This window comes from Larus michahellis, chromosome Z (genome assembly GCF_964199755.1).
Source record: "Larus michahellis chromosome Z, bLarMic1.1, whole genome shotgun sequence".
In the NCBI taxonomy this organism is placed as follows: domain Eukaryota; kingdom Metazoa; phylum Chordata; class Aves; order Charadriiformes; family Laridae; genus Larus; species Larus michahellis.
Genome location: NC_133930.1, coordinates 9,745,503 through 9,767,906, shown reverse-complemented (window position 1 = coordinate 9,767,906; position 22,404 = coordinate 9,745,503). Strand labels below are relative to the sequence as shown.

The window sequence follows — 22,404 nt, the reverse complement described above, 5'->3', positions numbered from 1 at the left end:
AAAAGGATTACTAATGTATTTCTATGGCACAGGGTGGGGTGGTACGTACTGACATCTCTGCTTCCTCATTAGAGCTGACCTTATATTAGCAAAGCAGCTACAGCAGGTCTTCACCTGGCACAAGATGCACATCGGCTTAAGAGGGCTGAAGAGCATCAGAGGATTTTCTCTCATTTGGGGGTGGCAGAGGGCAGCTGCCAGGTAATGCAGCAACTGCATGTGAGGGTGGGCCCTGGGCAGTGCTGGAAGCCAGCACAGTCATGTCAGAGCTGGGGCTGACGACTGCAGAGATTTTGAACAGTGAGCGCAGGACAGAAGTGGAAGAGCTGTCACACAGATGAGTCTTTTGGTCCCTGTGAACTAAACTGGGAACTTCAGAGTAGCTCAAGATGGAATTAGCTAAAGGACACTGTGACCCATCCCTTCTCAGTGAGAGATTCTCCACTGCATTAAAAAAAGATGCCCACACAATCCAGCCTGCAACCTGTTCTTACCATACATCCTTGTGCATGTGCTCCCAAAAGTATCTTCAAATACCCAATCACTCTGGAGGAAAATATTAAAGTCTTTATTAAAATACTATTAAGCACTTACAGGGTGGCTTCGTCTTTCTGAAGGCCGTACAAATACTTGTGAGAGCCTCACAACATCCCTGTGAGGTAGGTTTCTCTTATGTAATTATGTGACTGTTTCATAAATAAAATATGATGCTATTTAAATACTCAATGCTTATTTGAATACGGTGACTTTGATTTCCCTGCTTAGGCAAAAAATATGTTGGTTGGTACCATGTTTCCAGCACATCTAAGAAGACAGAATGGCATAGAAAAGTAATGGAAACAATTGGATATAACTGAAAACCAGTAGTGAATGGGTTAAAGTGCAGTTCGAACCTGAAAACTTACAGTACAGAAAACAGCATCAGGGGCTTCTAAGGCTGTAGGATCTCAGTGGCCCCTGGTCAGATCCTGCCCAATTGAAAAGTGACAATGGTCAACTTTGCAAATGAATGTGTGACAAACCAAGGGTTCCTCTTGGCTTATGGGACTCTTAACACCACCGACCTGCCCTGGCTCAGTTCCCACAAGAGGAGAAAGCAGAGGCAATGAGGGATCTTGCAGCTTCTGGCTGCTTTCAGGCTTATTGGGAAGGACAGCACACAGATGCCACTGTACAAAAAGGTACGGCACAAGGGCCAAGAAGTGGTCTGGGCTGTAGAGCAAGCGACTAGGCAAATGCAGAGACATGGAAGCCCCAAGTCCCTTTGTGCCATGAATCTCAGAGCAGAAGTTTGAAGAAGCACACGGAAGTGTGGAGTTTCATTCTGTCTGAAGCAGAAGATACTTGTTCAGCGGGTTCCAGCCTGCTCCCATGGCATGCAAGGTCAGGACAGGTTTCTTTCAAAGGAGATGACAGAAATATCTTCATATGCCATATTTCAGCATGGGTCTATTCAAGTAATGGTGACTTACATTTGCTTTAATTTGACTGCTGTAGCTGCACAGGAACAAAAGCTTCCCTATAGAGCAGGGACATCAAGGGCTCCTTCATGCCTTCTGAAAAGTACATGCTGGAAGTAGTGGAAGGGAATAAAATCAACTTCTCAAGTTTTTTTCTCAGAGTCTCCAGGAACTACCTCCCTCCTTTGTCAAAGTACATCGTGGCTATATTTCATGCAAATGCTGCAAAGTGTTTTCCACAGGCACATCTATTCATGCAAAAGGAACTTGGTCTGAACCACTGAGACTCTGCATCAGAGAACATCAAAGCTTATTGCAAATGCTGTCCAGGGTCAGATACAGGGGGATCTCACTTCCTTGAAGAATTCCCAGCTAGTGAGGATGTCTTAGAGGAGGTCATGCTTGTGTGACTCTTTTGGGAGCCTGCTGGCTGGGAGGGTGGTTTCTTTTTCATCACTGGAGTTTTGTTCTTGCTTTTAAATACCTTATTGGGGTCCAGCTTGTTCACAAAGGAATCAGCTTCTTCAGAAAGGAGAGCTGTGTTGATGGTTATGGGTTTATACATGTTAAACCATTGCTGAAAGGCAGGATGGTGGGGAAGGAAGAGGTTAAAATCAAGCTACAATTAGACATTTCCACCCTGTTCCCCCTCACACCCCAGATCTGATTTTAATCATATACCACTTATCAGTTCGCAGTTTACAGGCCTGCACAGAATGCCTCGTGATAAGGATACACAAGGGCTCAGCTACAGCTACAGCCCTGGAACTGCCCCACATTCCAGACAGGGAAGAGGAGAACCAGACACAAACCTAACACTACCTTTCCTGCAGTGTAACTCCTATCAGGAGCAACTCCTGCTTTAAACCACAGGAGGAAAAGCAAAGGGAGAGGGGATGAAACTAAACCACATTTATTTAGATTCAGAGAAGCAGAAAAGATTAAAAAACCTTGGCATTTAAAAGAGCTTATAAATTGGAACCAAACGAGTTGAACTTCTCAAAATATAGCCTCCCTTCCTCTCTTCACACATACAAAAATGCAGGTTTTTTTAACTCTTTACACAAAGGATTTTGTTTTTGTTTCTCTTCGGCCTGATTTTACATCAAGAAGTGACCACAACAATTTTTTTTTTGTTCCCGGATGCCACCACAATGTTATGCCCTGCAGTTCTCATCTTTTAGTGTTTTTCATATCAGTTTTCCATTGACAAAGTCAGGAAATAAAACTGTAGGGGCTACGGTATTACAAACATCACTGAAACCATCAGCAAAGCCTTGGACAAGATAAACAAAAGATCAATATCAAAATGTAGATGGCAATCTATTAGTGTACCACTTAAGGGAAAACCAGCTTTAATACACCACCTTTGAAGACCTTTAAAAACGATAATGGTTAACATACTAGGAGGATTTTAACTAACAGAGGCTGCATGATTACGGAATAGATGAATGATTTCACTAGGGTTTGTGAATATACTGAACATAATAAAATATTCTAGCAGGAAAGTTACAGAAAAGCAGAGCACAGCCATATGCTAGAGTACCATGTACACAGCCTTGACTGATAAAGTAGAGCACAGTGTAAAAGGGAAGACACCGGAAATACGAAGAGCCAAATTCTAGAAGCCACTGATAGATGGGAAGCCATCAGTGATTTTAGTGGGTAGTTCTGATGTATGCACAGGCTTGAGGTGGGACCAAGAAGCATCATGCTGGTAAGACAGCTGTCATGTCTGGGTGAAGTGCAGGACACTCACTGAGATCCACCTTGCCAACATGCATAGAGATTGCACAGACTTACGTGCTGTGTTTGGTAATACTGTCACGTCCATTCCCCGACATCTCAGAAGGTGGAAGCAGGGCTGAAGGCCAAGTCAAGCACAGAGGAATGGCAGGAGCCTCTAATAGTAGCGTTCCGTCCGAGCAGAACAGCAATTTTAATAATAATAAGGGGATGGAATTGTCACCGGGCTGTACCTGGAGCTCTCCTATAACTATTTTTAGGACTGTTAGCATTTAAATTGCCCCTTTTTGGGCACCATTTTTATCAAGGCATCCCTTCATAACTGAGGAGGATGCAAAGGAATTAATATTCTTGGCAATGCTCAAGCTTATGGTCTTCCTCTGGGCTTCTGCCTAATGTGTACCTGGACTTTCCTGTCCACCCAGAGAGCAGTAGGTTCTTGTTTGGTGCTATGCCCAGAAAACTGATCTAGACAAATCTTATGTAGCTGTGGAGATGAACGGCTTTACATCTCCTAACTTGCCAGCACTCGTGGAAACAGCGTTTGGTTTCAGAGTCAAGAAAGCAAAGAAATAATTGGGGTTCTACTGACTGCTATTAGAGGTCAAAGGCAGAGCCCAACTCGGGTGAGAAAAGCAGGGTTAACACAATGTTAGTAAATCCACTAACATAAACAAATGACTGTTAACACTCTATAGGGGAAAGACTCAAGGCCCTTTCCATAGCTCACTGTAGAGGCCCACTTGAGCCTACAGTCTGCTTGTCAAAAGGTAGGAAGATGTTTTTCCAGTCTATACTTATACGAGATACTGATGAGCTGGATCCTGCTGTACTACCTTGGCCTGGGGGCTGACCCCATAGCTGGTGAAGGCGTACTGCCACTGCGGGAGACCCAGGTGGGTAATGAGCAGGCGGTAGTAGGCTGTGAAGGTTTTGGTGAGGAAATGCCAATACAGAGCTCTGTCCAGGAACCATATCTCTGTGTCTGGGGAGGTAACTAGAACAAAACAAATACAAATTATACTGTTGCTTTGCAGTGGTAAGATCAACCCCTGGCCATTGTCAGGTGGAAGACATAACACATTTACCAGAAAGGCTGCAGCTTCTAAAATGCAGCATCCCCGACTAACATAGATGACTATCCAGAGGCAATGCAGTTTAACAGTTAGAGGATGGGCACTGAAAAGGACTTGGTTTTGCTCCCAGTCTTACTAAAAATACTCGTGCAGTAGCCATTATATTAATTTTCCCCACTGTAAAATGGATCCAATGCTATTCCTTCCCAATTTGGGACTGATGTTCTACTTGGAACATGCTTGGACATCAACAACTTTGTAGTGTAAGTTCAAAGTAAAATTATGGCAAACATTTATCTACCACACAAAGTAAAAAGCAACTAACTCAACTGTCAGTCATCTGGATTGCTGAACTGAGTCCAGAGTCTGGAACTCATAGCAGCATGTACTGCCAACAAAAACACATTTTGCACAATCTTTCCACAGTGATCAAATATTTCTCTGGTGGTGACATCCTTTGGAGCATAAAAAGAAGTGATTTTACTTGGGAAACTGAGATGCTGAACATTATCAATTAAACACACTGCCCCCTGTGCTGACATCAACACCTGTAAACAATGCTCCCTCCCCTTGCCCTGGTTATCCATTGCATGTTGCGAAATCGCTAAGACTGTAAGGCAAGAGGACAAGTAAGAAGTTTCTGCCTTGGGTGTGGCAGTCACACCCAACGAAAGACACAAGATAACAGCGAAAGGGTTTTCTCAAGAATAGGTATATCACAATGGCACAGCTCCACACCATGAACATACGGGTATACACATACACCTAGTGACCTGTGCACTGTGTCAGATGACAACTACTGTACTAGTGACTTGGGTATTTCACTAACACCTGACTGACAGCAGTTTTCTCTATATCTGTCAGAAGGAACAGCTCAGCTCACATCTTTTGCTCTCCTGTTCAACCCTTCCTGCCAAATTTTGACCTAGTTAGCACCTGGAGGCTCTGCATCCATGCACAAGGTGGAAGAACCAGTCTAAGTCTGTCTCAGTCAGCTAAGGACCTTTTTTAACATCTACCCTTTGCTTCTAAGCAGCACTACAGTCTTTCTCATCAAAATGTAAGGGAACTGTTTCAAGACAGGCAAGTAACCAAAGATATGTTAGTGGCTGAGCTCCAGCCTTCTGCATTATTTCAACACAACTGTCTGTAGGTCATACGTGAATGCTTTCCTGTTTCAGTATGCAAGTATGCTGTGCATGCAGAAATCGTAAGCTATAACTCAGATTCAAACATTAAAAGGAGGGAAAATGTTAGCTCCAGTTAAGTCGCTGTAATGTTTAGCCCCTGACTTCAGTGGAGACAGGACATCCCAGCAATTGTTCATCTACAAATTGCAAAGAAGATCAGAAATGTAGGCTGATTCTGTGCATGTGGCCTCCAGATACAATCCACAAGAGATGGCTAACTTTGCTCTTTTCAGTCTTACCTGGTTTAGCATGCTTATAAACAAGACAAACTTTCCCATTCCCATTGCATGGGTCTAATTCAAAGATAAGACTACGAGAATCAAAGTGTGGCCTCTCTGGTTTGTCTCCGTTACCTGAAAACAGAGAAAAAATCTTAACGAAACATGTTTGGAAAGGTGACTGTGCACCAGGTACAAAGAGTCAATCTATTTGATACTTATTAATACATCAGCCGAGGAAGAACTAAATCAAACTATTATATTTATACTTGTTAGAAAGGATTAAGTTCCCTGTGTGAAAAAAAAGAATAAATAAAATTTAATCTTCATTAGGAAAACAAAACACAGAGTCAAAATCTGATGGCTGAAAAAAGACATCAAGCTACCCTCTAGTCCTTCCCTGGCATAAGGCACGATCAGCTTTACAGATGTCACTCCTGAGAAGCGTTTGTCTCATCTTTTCTTAAAGTCCTCCAGTGTTGAAGATGCCACAAACTCCAGGCAGTCAACCCAAATCCATTGTTACCACTTAGAAATTTTCCTGATGTGGATCCTGAATCTTCCTTGTTGCAGTTGAAGCCCACTACTTCTGTTTTATCCACCATCTCTTTTTTGCCCCACTTTCTTTTTTTCTAAGGAGGACAGGGAGAACAGTTTATTCTTTTTCTCTTGACAGAAGACTTTTATGTACTTGGGAGACATATCCATTTTTTCATCTATTCCAGTGTGACATCACCGTCCTTCTCAACAGCCACATGTTCTGACTCATATCCAACTTCTGACCCACAGCCACCACATAGCCCTTCTACAGGACTATTTTGGAATCGTGCAGCTGCCAAGTTCTTACAGAATACAATTCTGAATTCTAATGCTGCTGAGGAAGAAGGGGGCCACAAAGGCTGTACTCTTCAGAACAACCTTCCATGAAAGTCAGGACGAGAACACTGGTGGGGATGTAACTTTTTCTCAGTGTACCTTATAAGTGCACCAGTGGAGGTTTGAGTGGCTAAATGGAAGCAGAATTGGGCCATTTCGTTACAATTGCTAGAAGATCAGGTCTGCAGCCAAGCTGGAATGTGCAAAAAATGTTCAGCCACATTTAGAAGCTACAAGAGCTACAGAGATTCAGAGATAAGACTGAAATCAAATAGCAACTGGTTAAGGAGTCAGCATGACACCTGGCTCTGTTCTTATCTTCTTACTTCTTCCAGTCTTGTTAGACTGAAAGATCTGAGAAAAAGACTGGACTTTTTGTCTTCTTTTTCTCTGCAGGATGCCCAGCTTTTTTAGGCAGTCTGGAAACACATATTTTCCAGTGTCACCTCAAACTTATTTTTCCATATCCAGCTGTCTTTTCACTACCACGCCAAAAACTGTTATCTTTTGTTCACATAAACCCATAAGCACACAAAGACTTTAGAAGCCCAATCACTGGAGGAAGCCTCACTTAAAAATTTAAAGAGGGAAAAGGCAGAATGGGAGGGCTGACAGGCTGCTGAAAGAACATGTAAATAATACTAGCCACTGACAGCATTAACAATCCCCATGAGGCTCACAACATACAGGTCTACCTGTCAAGGCTGCAGGGGACTAGTAGGACATAATAGCAGATCCAGCCCAGTAGACAAAAAACCCCCAACATCTATGTGGAGTGACCTTTTATGTTGCTATATATCCATGTGCTATACGCTAACATTACCCTAACAGAGCAAAAGGGATGAGACAGACCACATTTATTAGCTTGTTAACAGGACCTTACCTTCCTCATCTGTGTCATCTTCCAGATCAGCAAGAGTTGGTGCATTAGGCAGAGTGTACATAGAGGAACCCCCAAGCCGACATAGCTTTGAGATACTATTAATCACCATGGAGCCCAGGGGCATTGGGGTATCTGCAATAAAACTGATCATTAATCACATCCAGCGTCAGGAAAGCATAGGAGGTATTTCTTCTCCTCCACACATCAACTCAACCTCTTCTAAAACACAAAGGGGGAGAAAAGATGGATATACCCAGCAGGCCTGGACACTTAGCCAAGTTAGGCTCCACAGGAGCAGAAACTAAGCTTTTTCAAACAAAGAATCACACTTACAGGTGACACAACACCATCTCAGAGTCGTGCATCTATGAGAATTACACTGCTGGCTAAGCCTGTGCTGCAGCTGTTACCCCACTCCTATGAAACTGGCTATTAAAAATCCCGGCTAGCTACAGCCACCTCGTCAAAACTCTTCCCTGATGCTGTCCTTCCTACTATAAAACACACCACCCATTCAGAGCTTATTGGGCAGCTTGTCCTCTTCCACCCCATGAATATGCTCACGGTGCATCCTCTTAGCTTCCACTCCAACACAGGATTTTATCAGTGTGTCAACACGTGCGTGCTCCTGAATGAATGCTTGAGGACCTGTCACCTGTCTTTGCTTCTGAGGACTAGTACTATTACCAGACACCAAGTCAACAAGGACCCTGTTCAGCCACGCGCCAGTGTGAAGAGCCTCAGAAGGCACTACCGGATGCTTGCTCAAACCAGATAGTTATGTGAGCTGCCTTGGTCTCTTGTATGCCCTAAAAACAAGACTCTTCAGAGGTCACAACACACTAAATCCCACTTGAAACATGATGTGACTCAGTCAGGTGCTAGAGCCCTGATGTCATAGAATCATAGAATCTTCATGGTTGGAAAGGACCTTTGAGATCATCGAGTCCAACCATACACACACACAAAGAAAAAAAAAACAATAAAAAAACCCCCAACAACCTACAATCTCTGCCCTTTAGAGCATGCCCAGTCAACTGTCTGAAATGAAATTCCACTTCTTGAGGAAAACCCCGTATTTGACACCTATCTCCAGAAGCAAGCAGTGTTCACAGCCCAATGTGACAACCCTGCTTGAAGGCAATGAGAGACAGGTTAATAGTTGCACGGCTCCAGTGCAGAGTGAACAAACTGCCTGATTCTTGACAAATGATGATGAACAATAAAGCTCAGTTCACCACTGACTCCAGAAATAACTGCAGTGAATGGACTTTAGATCGTGGAAAGCAGAACCAGGCTCTGACATGTACATACGCTTTTTAATGAGAAAGAGCCATTATCAGATGATGACTCTTCCTACTTCTTGTAGGATACATCCTATCCTATGATAGGATAATGTGCTAGAGCTGCTTTTTCCATGAACTACAGAGGGAGTCTAGGTACAAGATTTAAACCACATATCTAAATCTGAGCGTCAACAGATGGCCAGTGTATTACAGAATGGTATTTATGACATGAAGACTTGTTTGGTTTCTAGCCAGTGTTCAGTGTACAGGACTGTTGTGGAACTCCAGCACATGCAAGCAACAGGCTATGCCCTGTTGCATCAGGAAGGGATCTCTAATGTGCAGTCATATTTTTTTCCGAACCACAATGCAGAACTGCAGCCACTTACCAATTCAGAGGTCAGTTTTCTTTAGTCACTGATCAAGCTGCCTAGCAGAAACAAACTGCTTAGTTTTTTTGCAAGTTAATACATGGTGCTAATTTTTCATTCAAAATTACTTGCTGCACATGCTTTTGCTCAGACCAATGCAGGATGCTGACAGATGTGTACTGACTGTGCAGAAAGTAATTTTGAAATTAAAGAGATTCTGCAAAGGAAAGGCTGGCTGCAATGAAATGAGGGTATCAGTGTAGGGGAATATATGGACTCACCATCAGTCTTCACACTCCAGGTCATCTGGAAGCCATCGGTCATCAGATAGAAATTCTTTAAATCCTCTGGCAATACGCAGGAGTTTTTCTGCAAATTACAAAGTGTTATGGGAAAATGAAGAACATGCCTCAAACCCAAAGAACCACTGAATACTGGTACAGAAATATTTGCCGCCAAAGGCATTAATCTTCATTAGGAAAAAGAAGGAACTCCAAGATGACTCAAATCAGCTCAAATATGTCATCCTAAAACCTTGAGAGAAAACTGCGTATTTCCTGGGTCTGTGCTACTGTATTAGCAAAGATGACTTGGGAAAATTTCACAATAAGCAGCCCACTCATGAGATGATTATTACAGGATTGTTCCCCAACTGAGATGACATATCATCCTTTGACAGTAACAGTCACTCCAAGATCAGAGTAGCCCTGTGGAAAAGGACTTGGGGGTACTGGTGAATGAAAAGCTGGACATGAGCAAACAATGAGCGCTTGCAGCCCAGTAGGCCAATCACATCCTGGACTGCATCAAAAGACCCGTGGCCAGCAGATCCAGAGAGGTGATTCTCCCCCTCCACTCTGCTCTCATGAGACCCCACCTGGAGTACTGCATCCAGCTCTGGAGCCCTCAACACAAGAAGGACATGGACCTGTTGGAGCGGGTCCAGAGGATGGCCACGAAGATGATCAGAGGGCTGGAGCACCTGTCCTATGAAGACAGGATGAGAGATCTGGGGTTGTTCAGCCTGGAGAAGAGAAGGCTCCGGGGAGACCTTATAGCGGCCTTCCAGTACCTAAAGAGAGCCTACGGGAAGGATGGGGAGGGACACTTTATCAGGGAGTGTAATGACAGGACATGGGGCAACGGATTCAAACTGAAAGAGGGTAGATTTAGACTGGATATCAGGAAGAAATTCTTTACTGTGAGGGTGGTGAGGCACTGGAACAGGTTGCCCAGGGAAGTTGTCAATGCCCCATCCCTGGAGATGTTCAAGGCCAGGCTGGATGAGGCTTTGAGCAGCCTGGTCTAGTGGGGAGGTGTCCCTTCCCATGGCAGGGGGGTTGGAAATAGATGATCTTTAAAGTCCCTTCCAACCCGAACCATTCTGTGATTCTGTGACCCTCCATTCCTGTTGACACGTTAAGAACACAAAATGAAACAGTACAGAAGCCTGTCAGTTTTAATAAGACAAGCAACATGCATGACTAAAGGAGTTGCTTTGTTTGTAATTGTTTTAGAGAAAAAAAAAACAAAACCAAACATATTGAGAAATATTGAAGTGAGTTTGCATTTAAAGTATCTTCAAACTCAAGATTCCAAAAGAATCAGACCCCAAAACTCAGGACAGTCTCCAATGATGCAGGTTCCACAATCTCTGCATTGACTTGTCAAAGGGCTGCACCACCCTCCTTGTGAAAAAGTTTTCCTAATTGCAGTCTGAGCTCCAAGTTGCAACTTGTGGTCATTCTCATTTTTCAGTCCCACGTTCTTTTAAATCTGCTCAGGAACAAAGACAAATAAGCCCCATTAGGGTCAAGCTTTGTCATTAAACCAGGAGGGGAGACGACAACTTCTTTAAAATGTTGATCTGAGACTTGTTGATAATCACAGGACTCTGGGACCCACATTTTACAAGGAAAATGGACAAATAATGTGAGATTTGCAACACAGCATGTCTGAAAATTCAAGTACTTTTGCAACAGGATTTTCAGCCTTTTCTAAAAAATGTGTATTTCTTTCATTAAGCCAGTTTTAAAGACATGCTGTTGGACACGTCCTGCTCTTTGTGCAGTTAAGTTTGACACTCAAAGCAAGAAAAGACAGAAATACAAACTTTAAGAACATTTATAGGTCAGTAGTGCTGTCCCTCGTATAAGCTTAACCTGCCACAGATCAACACATTATTCAGGTAGGTATTTACAGCCTGGCCTCAGAGGCCCGGGTAGGTTTTGGAGCAGTTACGGAACTGCTTTGGAGAAAGCAGAGGAGTCAGATGTTAACAGCTTTCCAATACCATGCCTCTGCTGGAACTACTTCCCTACAGCTACCAGAAAATGCAACATTCAAAGTCTCATAAAATAAAGGAAAAATATTCTCATAACCGGTAGTTAAGGAAAAGAAACATGCACATGCAGTTCATGTAGCTCTGCTTCACCCGGGACACGGATTTTTAACATCTCAGATACCGATCAGATTCTTTGCCATGTCTGCAACTTGTGTGTATCCAGTCACCTGCCCTGATGTTGCCTCAATGTATCTACCCAGCAGGAGCTACCTGCCACCTGTGCATCCAGCTGCAACACTGGCCTCTGGTCATCGGTGACTGGCATGAGCAAGGGAAGGTGCTGGCGGCCTCCTGTGCACATTCTCTCCCTCCCCTAGGACCAGGGCAGTCCTTCTCCCTGTTAAAGCCTTATTCACAGTCACTTTCTTTGAGTTGTTACAGTCCCTGTCCCCTAAATTGTGGTGTATACGCTGTGCAGGGCCCTCTAACATGCCCACAACTTTCACTCCTGCGTGTTAGCTTACTTTCTAAGCATATCCATTTATGCCAACAGACTGCTACTGATGAGTCCCAGACACTGACGGCTTTGCAGCTTGTCAGCAGCCTGGTCATTGTCACAGTGCTCTCCTACCCCAGGTAGGGAAAATCTCCAGATGCAACAGGTATTAAAGCAAAGAATCCAATACTGTAGAAACTTTGTTTTGAGAAGAATTTATCATCCTTTGATAAGGGTCTGCTGATGGCTGAGGCCCTGGTGGTTAGTTTCAGGAGATTACTAAACCACACAGACATATCTGAAGTTCTTCAAATGCCTTTAACAACACACCTTCTTCTGTGGGTTCTTCTCAGTCCTAAATATTTATAATTTCATGCTGTGCTTTCACCACTTCCAATTTCAAGCTGTAGCTGTAAGCACAGTGACTAGGTTTAAAACTATGAAGAAAGAAACTATGACAGACCTGCTACAAAGTCTCAGAGAGTATAAATGTTTACACACCACTTTCAGTCCATTTTAACCCACCCAGCTTTCAGTAATCTACCCCAGCAGTAAAAATATATATGGGAAGAGCTGCTCTCTTGACTTCAGTGGGTGTTCTCCTCTAAGCAGGAGAACCAGGTCCATTGGGATGACAAAATCTAAGCTTTTAAAACTTCCACCGTAGTATCCAATTAAATACTAGCACAAAACGGGCACAGACCAATTTAACAAACACAGCTGACTAAGACAAGGGAAAAATCACATCTGGATAGGTCTTCTGCTCTGAATCCTCCTTTTCTGGATGCAAAGATCAACACATGCACATTTCTCCAAATGGCTGCCCTCCCCACTTTATTTTAAGATTCTTCTAACCATGTCCTTTGCATGACTTTCCAAATGCTGGTGCAAAATACATGGGTGGAAAATGCTGTACCAGAGCAAATATGGGGTCTATAGGAAAAGGCATCCATACAGAAAGCTTCACTAATATCCATTTCTCCCATCTGATGGAAAGGATTGACTAATCTGTCAGATTATGCTTAGCCACATGATCCTATGACTTCAAAACTGTTTTTTTGACAGCAGAGTCAGAAAAACAAGCCACTACTACATCTTAAAAAGGGCTTCTCAAGCTCTATACTCCTCCTGCTCAACTCGTAGCTTCCAGGGTTGTGATCTCCAGCTCCATAAAATACAATATTCCTAACAACGTGCCAGAAGTGGCTTAACCACAGCCTTGGCAACAGGCTATTTTCACTCCAGTCATCTGGTTACACTCATCAGCCCACAAAACAAAATATCTCAAGTGCCCAATATGGTGTGTGGGTTATATTTCTTTTGTTTATTGTCCATAATATGCCCAAATAGTCCCCCAAGAAAGCACAGTCCACTGAGGAAAGAGAAGAATATTAGAACCAGGGGAGCCTTGCTGCCAAGACCTGATCAACACCAGATCCAGAGCTAAAACACTGACATATGGCAATTCACCTAAAGCACTGCTGTAACAATGCATCCTAAGCAAATATACTAAAGAAAAGGACAGCAATCAAAGCATATTGCTCTAGAGGGACTTCTCTAAAAACCTGAATGAGTTTTATTCAACTTCTGGGGATAGAAGGAAGGGATTTATGTCACTTCTCAGGGCTTCCACATAGCAGAACACGTCAGCAGCCACCTTTCTCTCCCCCTAATGTCATGCTGCTTTATAACTGGTCTGCCTTAGCTGCCAGTGAATGCAGAAGATGTTAATTTATGTAAGCTACTGAGACTTTCTTGTTGTACCTTTTATAAACCTGATCTGGTGGGGGGCGTCCCCAAGAGATCACCTTTCTTGGATTTCCTGCCCTGAAAGATACGAGGCTGGGGTAGCCCTGTCCCCTGCAACAGAGAACAGGATTTAGCAATTCTCTTGAGGATAGTGTTGTGTAGCCACTTTTTTAATCAGCATATTACGAGGCCCCACAGGAGGGGAACACTGTGTCAAAAACACTATCCACCTCCCAAAAGTCCTCCAGCCTCTCCCGCAGTATGCAGCTTCAAAAAATACACCTTTCCTCATGCACTGGTTCTGCTGGATCCACTTCCCCGCCTCTCCCATGTTCAGGGCCACAAGGCAGGTTCAAGATGGGCAGATCCTGTGCTCCTGGGGAATCAGGGATGGCAGGCTCGGCTAATGCTGATGGAGGACATCACAAAGAGGATGGCAAGAAGGGCCCTTGTGGATGCACGTGCCTGCATGCATACTTTTGAGTCAAAAGGAGATATGGCAGAAGCAACAAGGAAGACTTCTAGAATAGCCAGGAACCACCATTGCAGTTCCCACTGCGATATACATGCAGATAGAGTTTCTAAATTGTCTGGCAGCCTAAGACTGTCCACAACAGGAAAGCACCAGAATGCTTGAGGGCTTTTTTATAGTTTTATTACAGAAAAAATAAGTCTTTGTAGACAAAGTGCATAAGGAGAAACAACAAATTTCCCATGCAGAGTTGTAGAATATCAGTGTTCCAGCAGTGCAGTGGGCAGGGATTGCTTATAGGCAGCCAGGGGCAGTTCAGACACTGCTAACAAGCCAATTAGAGGAACAGGCAAAATGACCCCCTTTATTTTGCTTGGCCTGCTCTGGTGCCGAGTTCTGGGACCTCCAGCTCACCATAACACTTTTTGAAAACCAAAACCAATGATTTATTTCTCTTCACAGTAAGAGTGACTTATTTCTCTTCTGGTTGAGGCAAAAAGAAAATGTCGCTCACACATTGTCACTGAAGATACCAGAGTGCCTCCTAGCAATATTTTGGTATAACACGTACTTTTAAAAATTGCACATGGAAGGCAGCAGGGCAGTTGTCAACCTAATTTTGGGAGTGGGAATGGTTTCGTAGGATAATACGCTGTTATTAGCACTGGTGTTCCAGTGACCTGGTAACTCTGTCTTTACTCCCCTTCTACTGCTTGTCTCACTTTCTTGGGGAAAAGATAACATCTTGGTAGGTCTAAGTATCAGCAGAGGTGAGAAAATTATCTGTTTTTATTAAAATATTTTGTGCTTGAAATTTTTGGGGAAGTGATGCTACCCATGTAAACACTGTACAATCATATACCTTAAATATTTTTTCTGAGTGTGCTGATTTCCAATAACTGATTTCAGGTTTGATTTCCTGAAGTGTAAGACTTAGCAGCTCTTTATGCCTCTACAGAAACCCTTGGAAAAATTCTCTTCTACTCTCCTTCTGTCTTACTGCACTGTTCCCTGCCAGGAAGCTCACCTTCCCCTGCAAAGCCTCATGGCAGTTAACGGACACCCAAGAGGCCGATCTAAGATATTAAAACTTTCATTGTAGCGCCCACTTAAATACTAGCACAACACGGGCACAGCTCAATTTAATGGACACAGCTGATTGAGGAAAAAATAAAAGGCATATTGCCAGCATTATAAGAATGTAAATTTAATCAATCATCATTAATAAAAGGTTGATTTTCTTTTATGAGTTTCTGAATACCATAGATTTTCTCGGTCAGAAGAAATACCTTTCCATTGTAAAACTGAAACAGGACTGGAAAAATGGTTCAAGAAAAAAAAACATAAAAAAATATCTTAAGAATAGAGTTTTATTTGGTAAGTCCCAATGAAAAGAGAGCTTTTTTCAGAAAAAGAACACAATTTTGGGAATAGTTTGACCAGTTTTCCCTACAACACTCAAAAAGCCCTGCAAAAACTTTCATAAACAAAGACGTAGAGAGGAGTTAAAAATACGGACTGGGACAAGATCTTGTTAAAATCTCAACTCTGGAGAATGATTATGTGCATAAGTATTGCCACCTAGTGGCTACAGAAAAAACCGACACAGCGATAACGGCGAACACTGGTTACACATAAACTTGTATTCAAATTCAAGCAGGATGAGGTTGAGGAAAAGTGAAGTGCAAGTTCATCCTGGAAGGGCCTTGTGAGGTGCTGAGTGCTCTACACTTACTCATCACTGCAGGACATATGCAATTGCATGGACTGTGTTAGCTATCAAACTTCATTACCAAAGCTCAAGGAAAAAAAAGGAAAAAAAATAGTAATCTTTTAATTCGAGAAGGGAGATTTCAGGCTTGCCAGTGCAACTGCAACCAAAAGCAAAGAAATAGATAGCGAAGTCCTTCACCATTAGCAGTCCAGCTCAACTGTATCTACTTAATTTTCACCGTTTACTTCCACAATTAACTTAGTCCATCACTGGGCAGGGAGGGAGCTGAAGTTTTGTTTTTATATCTTTGGAGTGAAGTGCTTTGGCTACAGCATTTAAAAATTTGGCTTTACGAGAACAGCTCAATTTTGAAACAAACCCAATTTAGTCTGGAGGAGTAGCAGCACCTGAAAGTGAGAGCAATACCGCGTTCAGCAGAAGCAGTCCCCTGCACTCAAAAGAAGAATGAGCGAATGTTGCTCTGCTGTTTCCAGGCCTGAGCTGGCTCACAGTCAGGGTGCCTCAGACTTTCCAGCAAAGTTAACCTGACACCTTAACAACAGCTACAGGATACCAGGAATCAGTTTGCACGAACCTGAAAAACCGGACATTTCTGCCTGACCACAGTTGCTGGCTACTGTACAAGATTCAGTAAATAACACAGGTTTACATCACATACATTCTGACCTGGATTTATAAATTCTTCATAAATATCATTAATTGGGATGGGGCGTTACCAAAACTACTGAATGATTTTTCCCTACTGTTTAGGAAACACTGTAAATGGCAAGATATCATCAATTGGGAATTTATTTTACGTAGTGGTAGCAAGCGCAGTCCCTTGGAGCTTGTGCATTAGGGCATAGCCAGGGCTGCAGCAGAGGGAGGACAATTCACTCAACTCCATCCTCAGCCATGCCCCTTTCCAAAGGCCAGTCAGATTCTACTGTCCCTTCCACAGATACGACCTAGATAACAATTATTCCCCCATGGTCATGGGAGTGAAAAACACACATATATTCAAAAGTGCCATCTCTGCCCGCCAGAGTCACACGACGGTATTCAGGAGCCCTCTGGTCACACACTCTGATGCAGTGAGGTCAGCGGACTCAAGGTAGCACGTGCCCTTCATAGTCTTCTGGAACAGGCAATGGGACATGCCTTGACCAAAAGATTGGATTTGTTGGCTAAAGAGGAGGTGGAAGGAAGGCTATGAGAAATGGAAGTGAATAGCCAAAACTGAAAAGAGAAATAGGTAACTGGTACAAACTGGGTGGCTCAGTGGTATTTTCCAGCTTGAGGCCTTTACCCTTAGTGGCCATAAATAATAAAGATTTTCTTCATTTTGTCTCCAAGGGTGTTGGAAAACGGTTTCAGACCTGAGTCAGAACAATATTTGTTCTCCACTGAGTCACCATGATTGCTGCCTACTGCAGTTATGTGATTTCTTCTTAGAGCTGTCATTCTGAATATACCCACACTGATGAAATTTCGCTAACAGATCAGGTGCATGTGATAGCCTAAAACGTGGAGTAATACCTGATTTAAAAAAAAATAAATCTGTTTAGGCTCTACGGTGCATCAGACTTGGTAGCAGGCTGTCTCACAAACACAAGGTAGCCATGGCATTTGAAATTCTCCATGGGCTGCTATACATTTAGACTGACCTTGCTGCAGTATTATGAAAATACTCACTTGCTCCCATGAGATGATTGTGTGGCGTTCGGCTGGCTCCTTTTCCACAAAAGTCACCTCAGCAACTCCTGGAGAAGTCTCTAAAAGGGAAAGAGGAGCATGTTTGCAGCTTGCACAGGTGACACCAAGCACTGTGAGACAGACAGTTTAGCAAGTTAACCTGACTGACAACTGGGGAAAAGGCATTAATGACTCCATGCATTGTACTGGTGACTAAGCTTTCTTTCTTTTGTGTGTAACCATACTCAGCATGTCTTCTCGGCATGAGGATGCCTAGTGCTGCACGATACTATCCTTTGATGGTTTTTATATATATCTATTTTTATATAATTTATATAATATACATTTTTTATATATATATATACACACACACATATACACACACATTTTGTATGTGATCTTTTGCAGAAGGATTCATGAAAAAAATCAACCATGGGTTCCTGGGCAAACTCTAAGAGAGACAAATCTTTCTTTCTAAGCATGCCCTGTGGTTTCAGTTGGGTAGGGTATTCTTAGCTTGACACAAGATGTTGTGTAGTGCTGCTGTAAATTGCTAAAAACTATATTCCACAAAGATGGGCACACTTCAGCACTGGATTCAGCGGGTTTGATCAGACAAAGAATCTGATCCTGCTGAAAGCACCTGCATGAGCAAACATCAGGAATCCCAGCTGGACAGATGCACATCTGTTATGAGCACCGAGCTCTTCATTTATAAAAATCACCTCAATATTTTATGGGGAAGAATGCTATATAAATGTGAGATACTAATCTACATGGTGCTATTCTTGCAGGTGTGTGATGGCAGAACAGTCTCCCTTGCACTTACTTTATAATGCTTTCCTTCATCTAAAGACAACTGAAATAGTTCCCACTGACTTCATTCATTTTGGATCAGGTCCAGAAAGACTACTAATTTGTTGTGGGAACTGCAAGCCAGGCACACAGGGCCGTGGAGTAGAAGTGATCGCTATGCAGGGCTTTCAAGACCAGCTCTGCTGTGAAAGTATTGGGTCCCAAAGCAGTCACACATACAATAATTGCTTTCTGGTAAAACACACACACAGTGCACTAGACAGGAAAGGCAGGCACCAGAGAGCTTTGGTTTGGGTTTTATCTCCAGCGTTGGGCTTTTAGTTCTAGCAATGGTGTTGCCCTTGTCTGTTCTGCTGGTGGAAGAGCAGCACTCACTTTCAGGAAGTCTAAATTTCTCTTTAATTGGAAGTACTGCTTGTTACATTGTCAGATAATTTAAAAGGGAAAACATAGCACCAGAAAACCAAACTCCAAGTTAAAGACAGAAAAATGAAAAAAAAATCATAGTAGATCACCTAGGTAATCTGTCTGGCGAAGGCGGGTCTCAACATAGAGAAGCCTGATGTTTTGCCAAGTTTCACTTCAAACAGGTGGATGCAAGGCGGGGGGATCTGTCTCTTTCTCAAATATAAGCTGTCCATATGTATTCTGCTTCTAAATAAGTGTGCGGAATCAATGATCTAACCAGCCTTTCCATCTAAACTCTGCAAGTCTTATGACAAGTTAAGAGATTATAATAACAGAGTAATTGTTATTTCTGTGATCAAAGAAAACAGCAAGGATGTTTAATTCATCATGCACAACGGCTCAGCTGGGATGACGGAAGATTAAATATCTTATCAGTCAAAGAAGATGTCTAGGAACAAGAGAACTGCAACTTCTAAAGAAGTCTGAACCAAATCCAAGATCAAAAGAAAGAGAAATTCCATCTTAAAAGCCTGAATGTTATAGTAAAAATATCCTGTGGGTAAACTGAAGACCATGTTAAACGGATGTGCGTAAGAATGGATGGGAGCTCCATTAAACATTAATGAGGAGAAGAGGAAGCCTGCCACGGATTGCTTTTTCTTCCAAATGGAAGAAATAAAGAAGCCACCTAGGTTAGGCAAAATACACAGGATAAAGCTTAACTAGTTCGGGAGAATCCTCCTTATTAACTATTCTGAATAAAGATCACAGTAAACTCTGTCCTATTTTTAGGACATTTCATCTACAAGCTTCCAAAAACGCTGTGTGGTATTAATCAGGAGTCGTCGATGTGATGGTCTGACATAAAGCTGAAGCAGGAAACCACAAGATTATCAGTCTGTACAGTACTGCTAATACTACTTATAAGTTGGATAAACTCTCAGCATCTTTTTAAAAGGTCTGAATAGTTAAATTCTTATCTAATAAAGACTGTAAATAGTGAAGTATAGTCCTGAACAGCTAACACCTCCCATTCAGATTTAGTTGTGAACAATCAACTTTTCCAGAATTTGCTATTAGTCACAGAACTTCAGCAAATGAATCATTCTGGCAATGGGAAAGATGCCTCTCTTTTCCCCTCAAATTACAACTTCCACAATACTTGTGAGAAATCTCCCACCTTGTAGGGACTTCCACAGAGACTACAAGTTAAAAAAAAAAAACAAACAACAAAACCCAACGCCCCCAACCGTTAAACCCCTTGTTTAAAGGAGGGTTTTTGAAATGTTGCCATGAAAATTTGTTCACAAAGGACTGGAAAATTGGGCCTCAAGCTCTCATCTACCATAGGTGCAAAAATTTTTAAGCAAAAAATTGCTTAAAAGGCATATGTTGAGTTCCATTACATGACCTTCTCTATCTCCTGAAAAAGCTGTTTCACAAACTTAACAGAGTTAAAAACCTATTAATGCTTTTATGTTATGATAGGCAGAAAAGTATCTACTGGTTTCATGAGACTTCCCAAAAAAAGATCTAAAATAAGATTGTTTCTAGTGCTGCAAACTACTGAGTATGGCATCTTTCTGAATGAGATACCCTTTGTTATCTGAATGAAACAAACACTGAACAGACTGGTAATGTTTGCCAATTAGCTAAGCAATTCTAATTATTACGGTGGCACAACTCACATGCTTTGGACTTCTTCACCAGGAAAAAAAGCACAAAATTCCCAGAAGCAGTGGAGAGATGGAGAAAAGAACAAGAGCGAAACGTCACAGCAACAGACCGGGGTACACATTGCTATATTGCAATATAATTGCAACTCTAATGACAATACAAATCATTAGAGTTCCAGGCAGTAAAACAAAAACACCCAAACACAAACCAGGAAACACCTTACTTGTGAATGGAATGCTACCAGACTTTCAAAGCCAAACCTGCATTGCCATGTTTTGCTGGTGTAAATAACACACCTACCCAAAACAGTTTATATGGCAACATTTCTTTTGGACATAGTTAACATCATGCAGATCTCTTACATCTGAGTCTGGGTGGTGAAAATGCAGCCAGGGCTAGTAGTGTTTTACAAAGAGCTACTTCAGAGAAGCATTTGCCAGGATTGTTGATCATCAGTAGTTTCACTTTTTTAATGCTCTCACCAAGTAGAATGTTAATGTTATTCTGACCTCACAACTGGAAAACAGAAAAAACAAACCAAAAAGAAAAACCCAAGACGCCCAATATTATAAAGTCAGTAAGAAAACACTGAACAGAGATTAACGATGAAATCCTGTCCTCACTGAAGCCCATGGCAAGAATTTTGCTCTGATCTTTTAACCTTGCCTGTCTGAGCAGCTATCTAAAAACTTATGCTTTTAGTGATACACTTAGGTTACCAGGTGAAAATTGCTGTTGCGCAAAACAGCAGGTAGGTGAGGTAATTACAGCTGTCACCTCCAGCTTTAAAATTCATAGGAAGACATTCTGGAAATGTAATTTGTAATGCTGTTATATGCAAACTTGGGATATATGTATTGCTTTCCAGCCCTACAAATACGACAATTCTTTGTCCCAAGCTGCTAAGAGATGAAAGGTCTGATGCTAAAATCCTTTACACGTGCAAATACTTTCAACAATTCTTGTGATTCTACTGCCATGGGTAAAGTTTTGTCTGAGAAGCCCTAATTTTAGCTGTTGAATGCCTTGCACTCTTGCTGAACTTCAAATGGAACTGCAGAGATGCAAGAAGGCTCAAGATCTGAGCAAAAAACAGAGATGAGAAGCAGGGCACATTGTGGAAAAAGTCTCAGGGTATGGGAATAAGCTGCAGGGTGATTATTTATGGGGAGCTGATCCTGAGCAGATGCACAGATTAGCCTTCTGCCAGAACACTGCACCACACTGAACTCCTTCCATTGGGCATGCCACCTCCTCACCCTACAACAGAGGCTAAGAATGACGTACAATCTTGAACAAAACACTGCTTTCTCTTTCTTTGATTTTTTTTTTTATTTTTATTTTTAAGGGACTCTTACATTAAGAGATTCAGGCGTTTTGCGCTGACTCAGACGCTAGAAACAGGGAGGTTTGTGTTTGTGCGTAGAAGAAGCACAGCTCTGTGATCCCAGACAGAAGGGAGATCCCGACACAACCCACCAGACAGCGTGTGGCCGGGGTCCGACCAGCAGCACGGCGCTCCCGCAGGCCACAGCCGCCCGGGCCTCGCAGGCCAGGGCTGCCGGCCGGTTCTCGGGCTGGCACAGCCTGCCCTACCCCGCCCGGCCCGGCCCGGCCCGGCCCCACAGCTGCCGGGGCGAGGTGCAGGCCGTAGCGTCCGGGCCCGCCCTGAGGGGGGGCGGCCCTTCCCGCCATCGGGCGGTTTCCATGACAAAGGAGCGACACCCCCGCCTGGCCCCGGCGGCTCTCCCGCAGCCCCACTCACCCAGTATCCGTGTGACCCCCAGGGTGAGCTTGTCCAGGTAGGGCTTGATACTGGCGGAGGGCTTCTCCTCCATCCTCTGTGGGCTCCCCTCACCCTCAGCGCGACGGCGAGACTGTTCGGGGCGTGTGGGTAAGAACCCTGTATGTCCTTCGTGCCACCCTGTAGCGGCGGCCGCGCCGCGAGGTGCGCCGGGAGTAGTAGTTCTCCCGGCCGGAGGAGGCC

General features: G+C 43.1%; 1 protein-coding gene across 2 annotated transcripts; it reads right to left on the bottom strand.

Annotated features, from left to right (window-relative positions):
* Nucleotides 1–545: 545 nt before the first annotated feature.
* Nucleotides 546–22,345, bottom strand: TPGS2 (tubulin polyglutamylase complex subunit 2). Of its 2 annotated transcripts, XM_074570231.1 has the most exons (7): nt 22,183–22,345; nt 17,517–17,596; nt 9,388–9,475; nt 7,450–7,581; nt 5,712–5,825; nt 4,043–4,203; nt 546–2,037 (listed from the first exon to the last, which is right to left on the bottom strand). In XM_074570231.1, exons 1-7 carry the CDS (start codon nt 22,253–22,255, stop codon nt 1,810–1,812), a joined length of 876 nt encoding a protein of 291 aa, XP_074426332.1. In that variant the 5' UTR covers nt 22,256–22,345; the 3' UTR covers nt 546–1,809. The 2 variants fall into 2 exon arrangements, with proteins under 2 accessions (XP_074426332.1, XP_074426333.1); XM_074570232.1 differs by lacking the exon at nt 4,043–4,203 and having other exon boundaries at nt 22,183–22,342.
* Nucleotides 22,346–22,404: the final 59 nt, after the last annotated feature.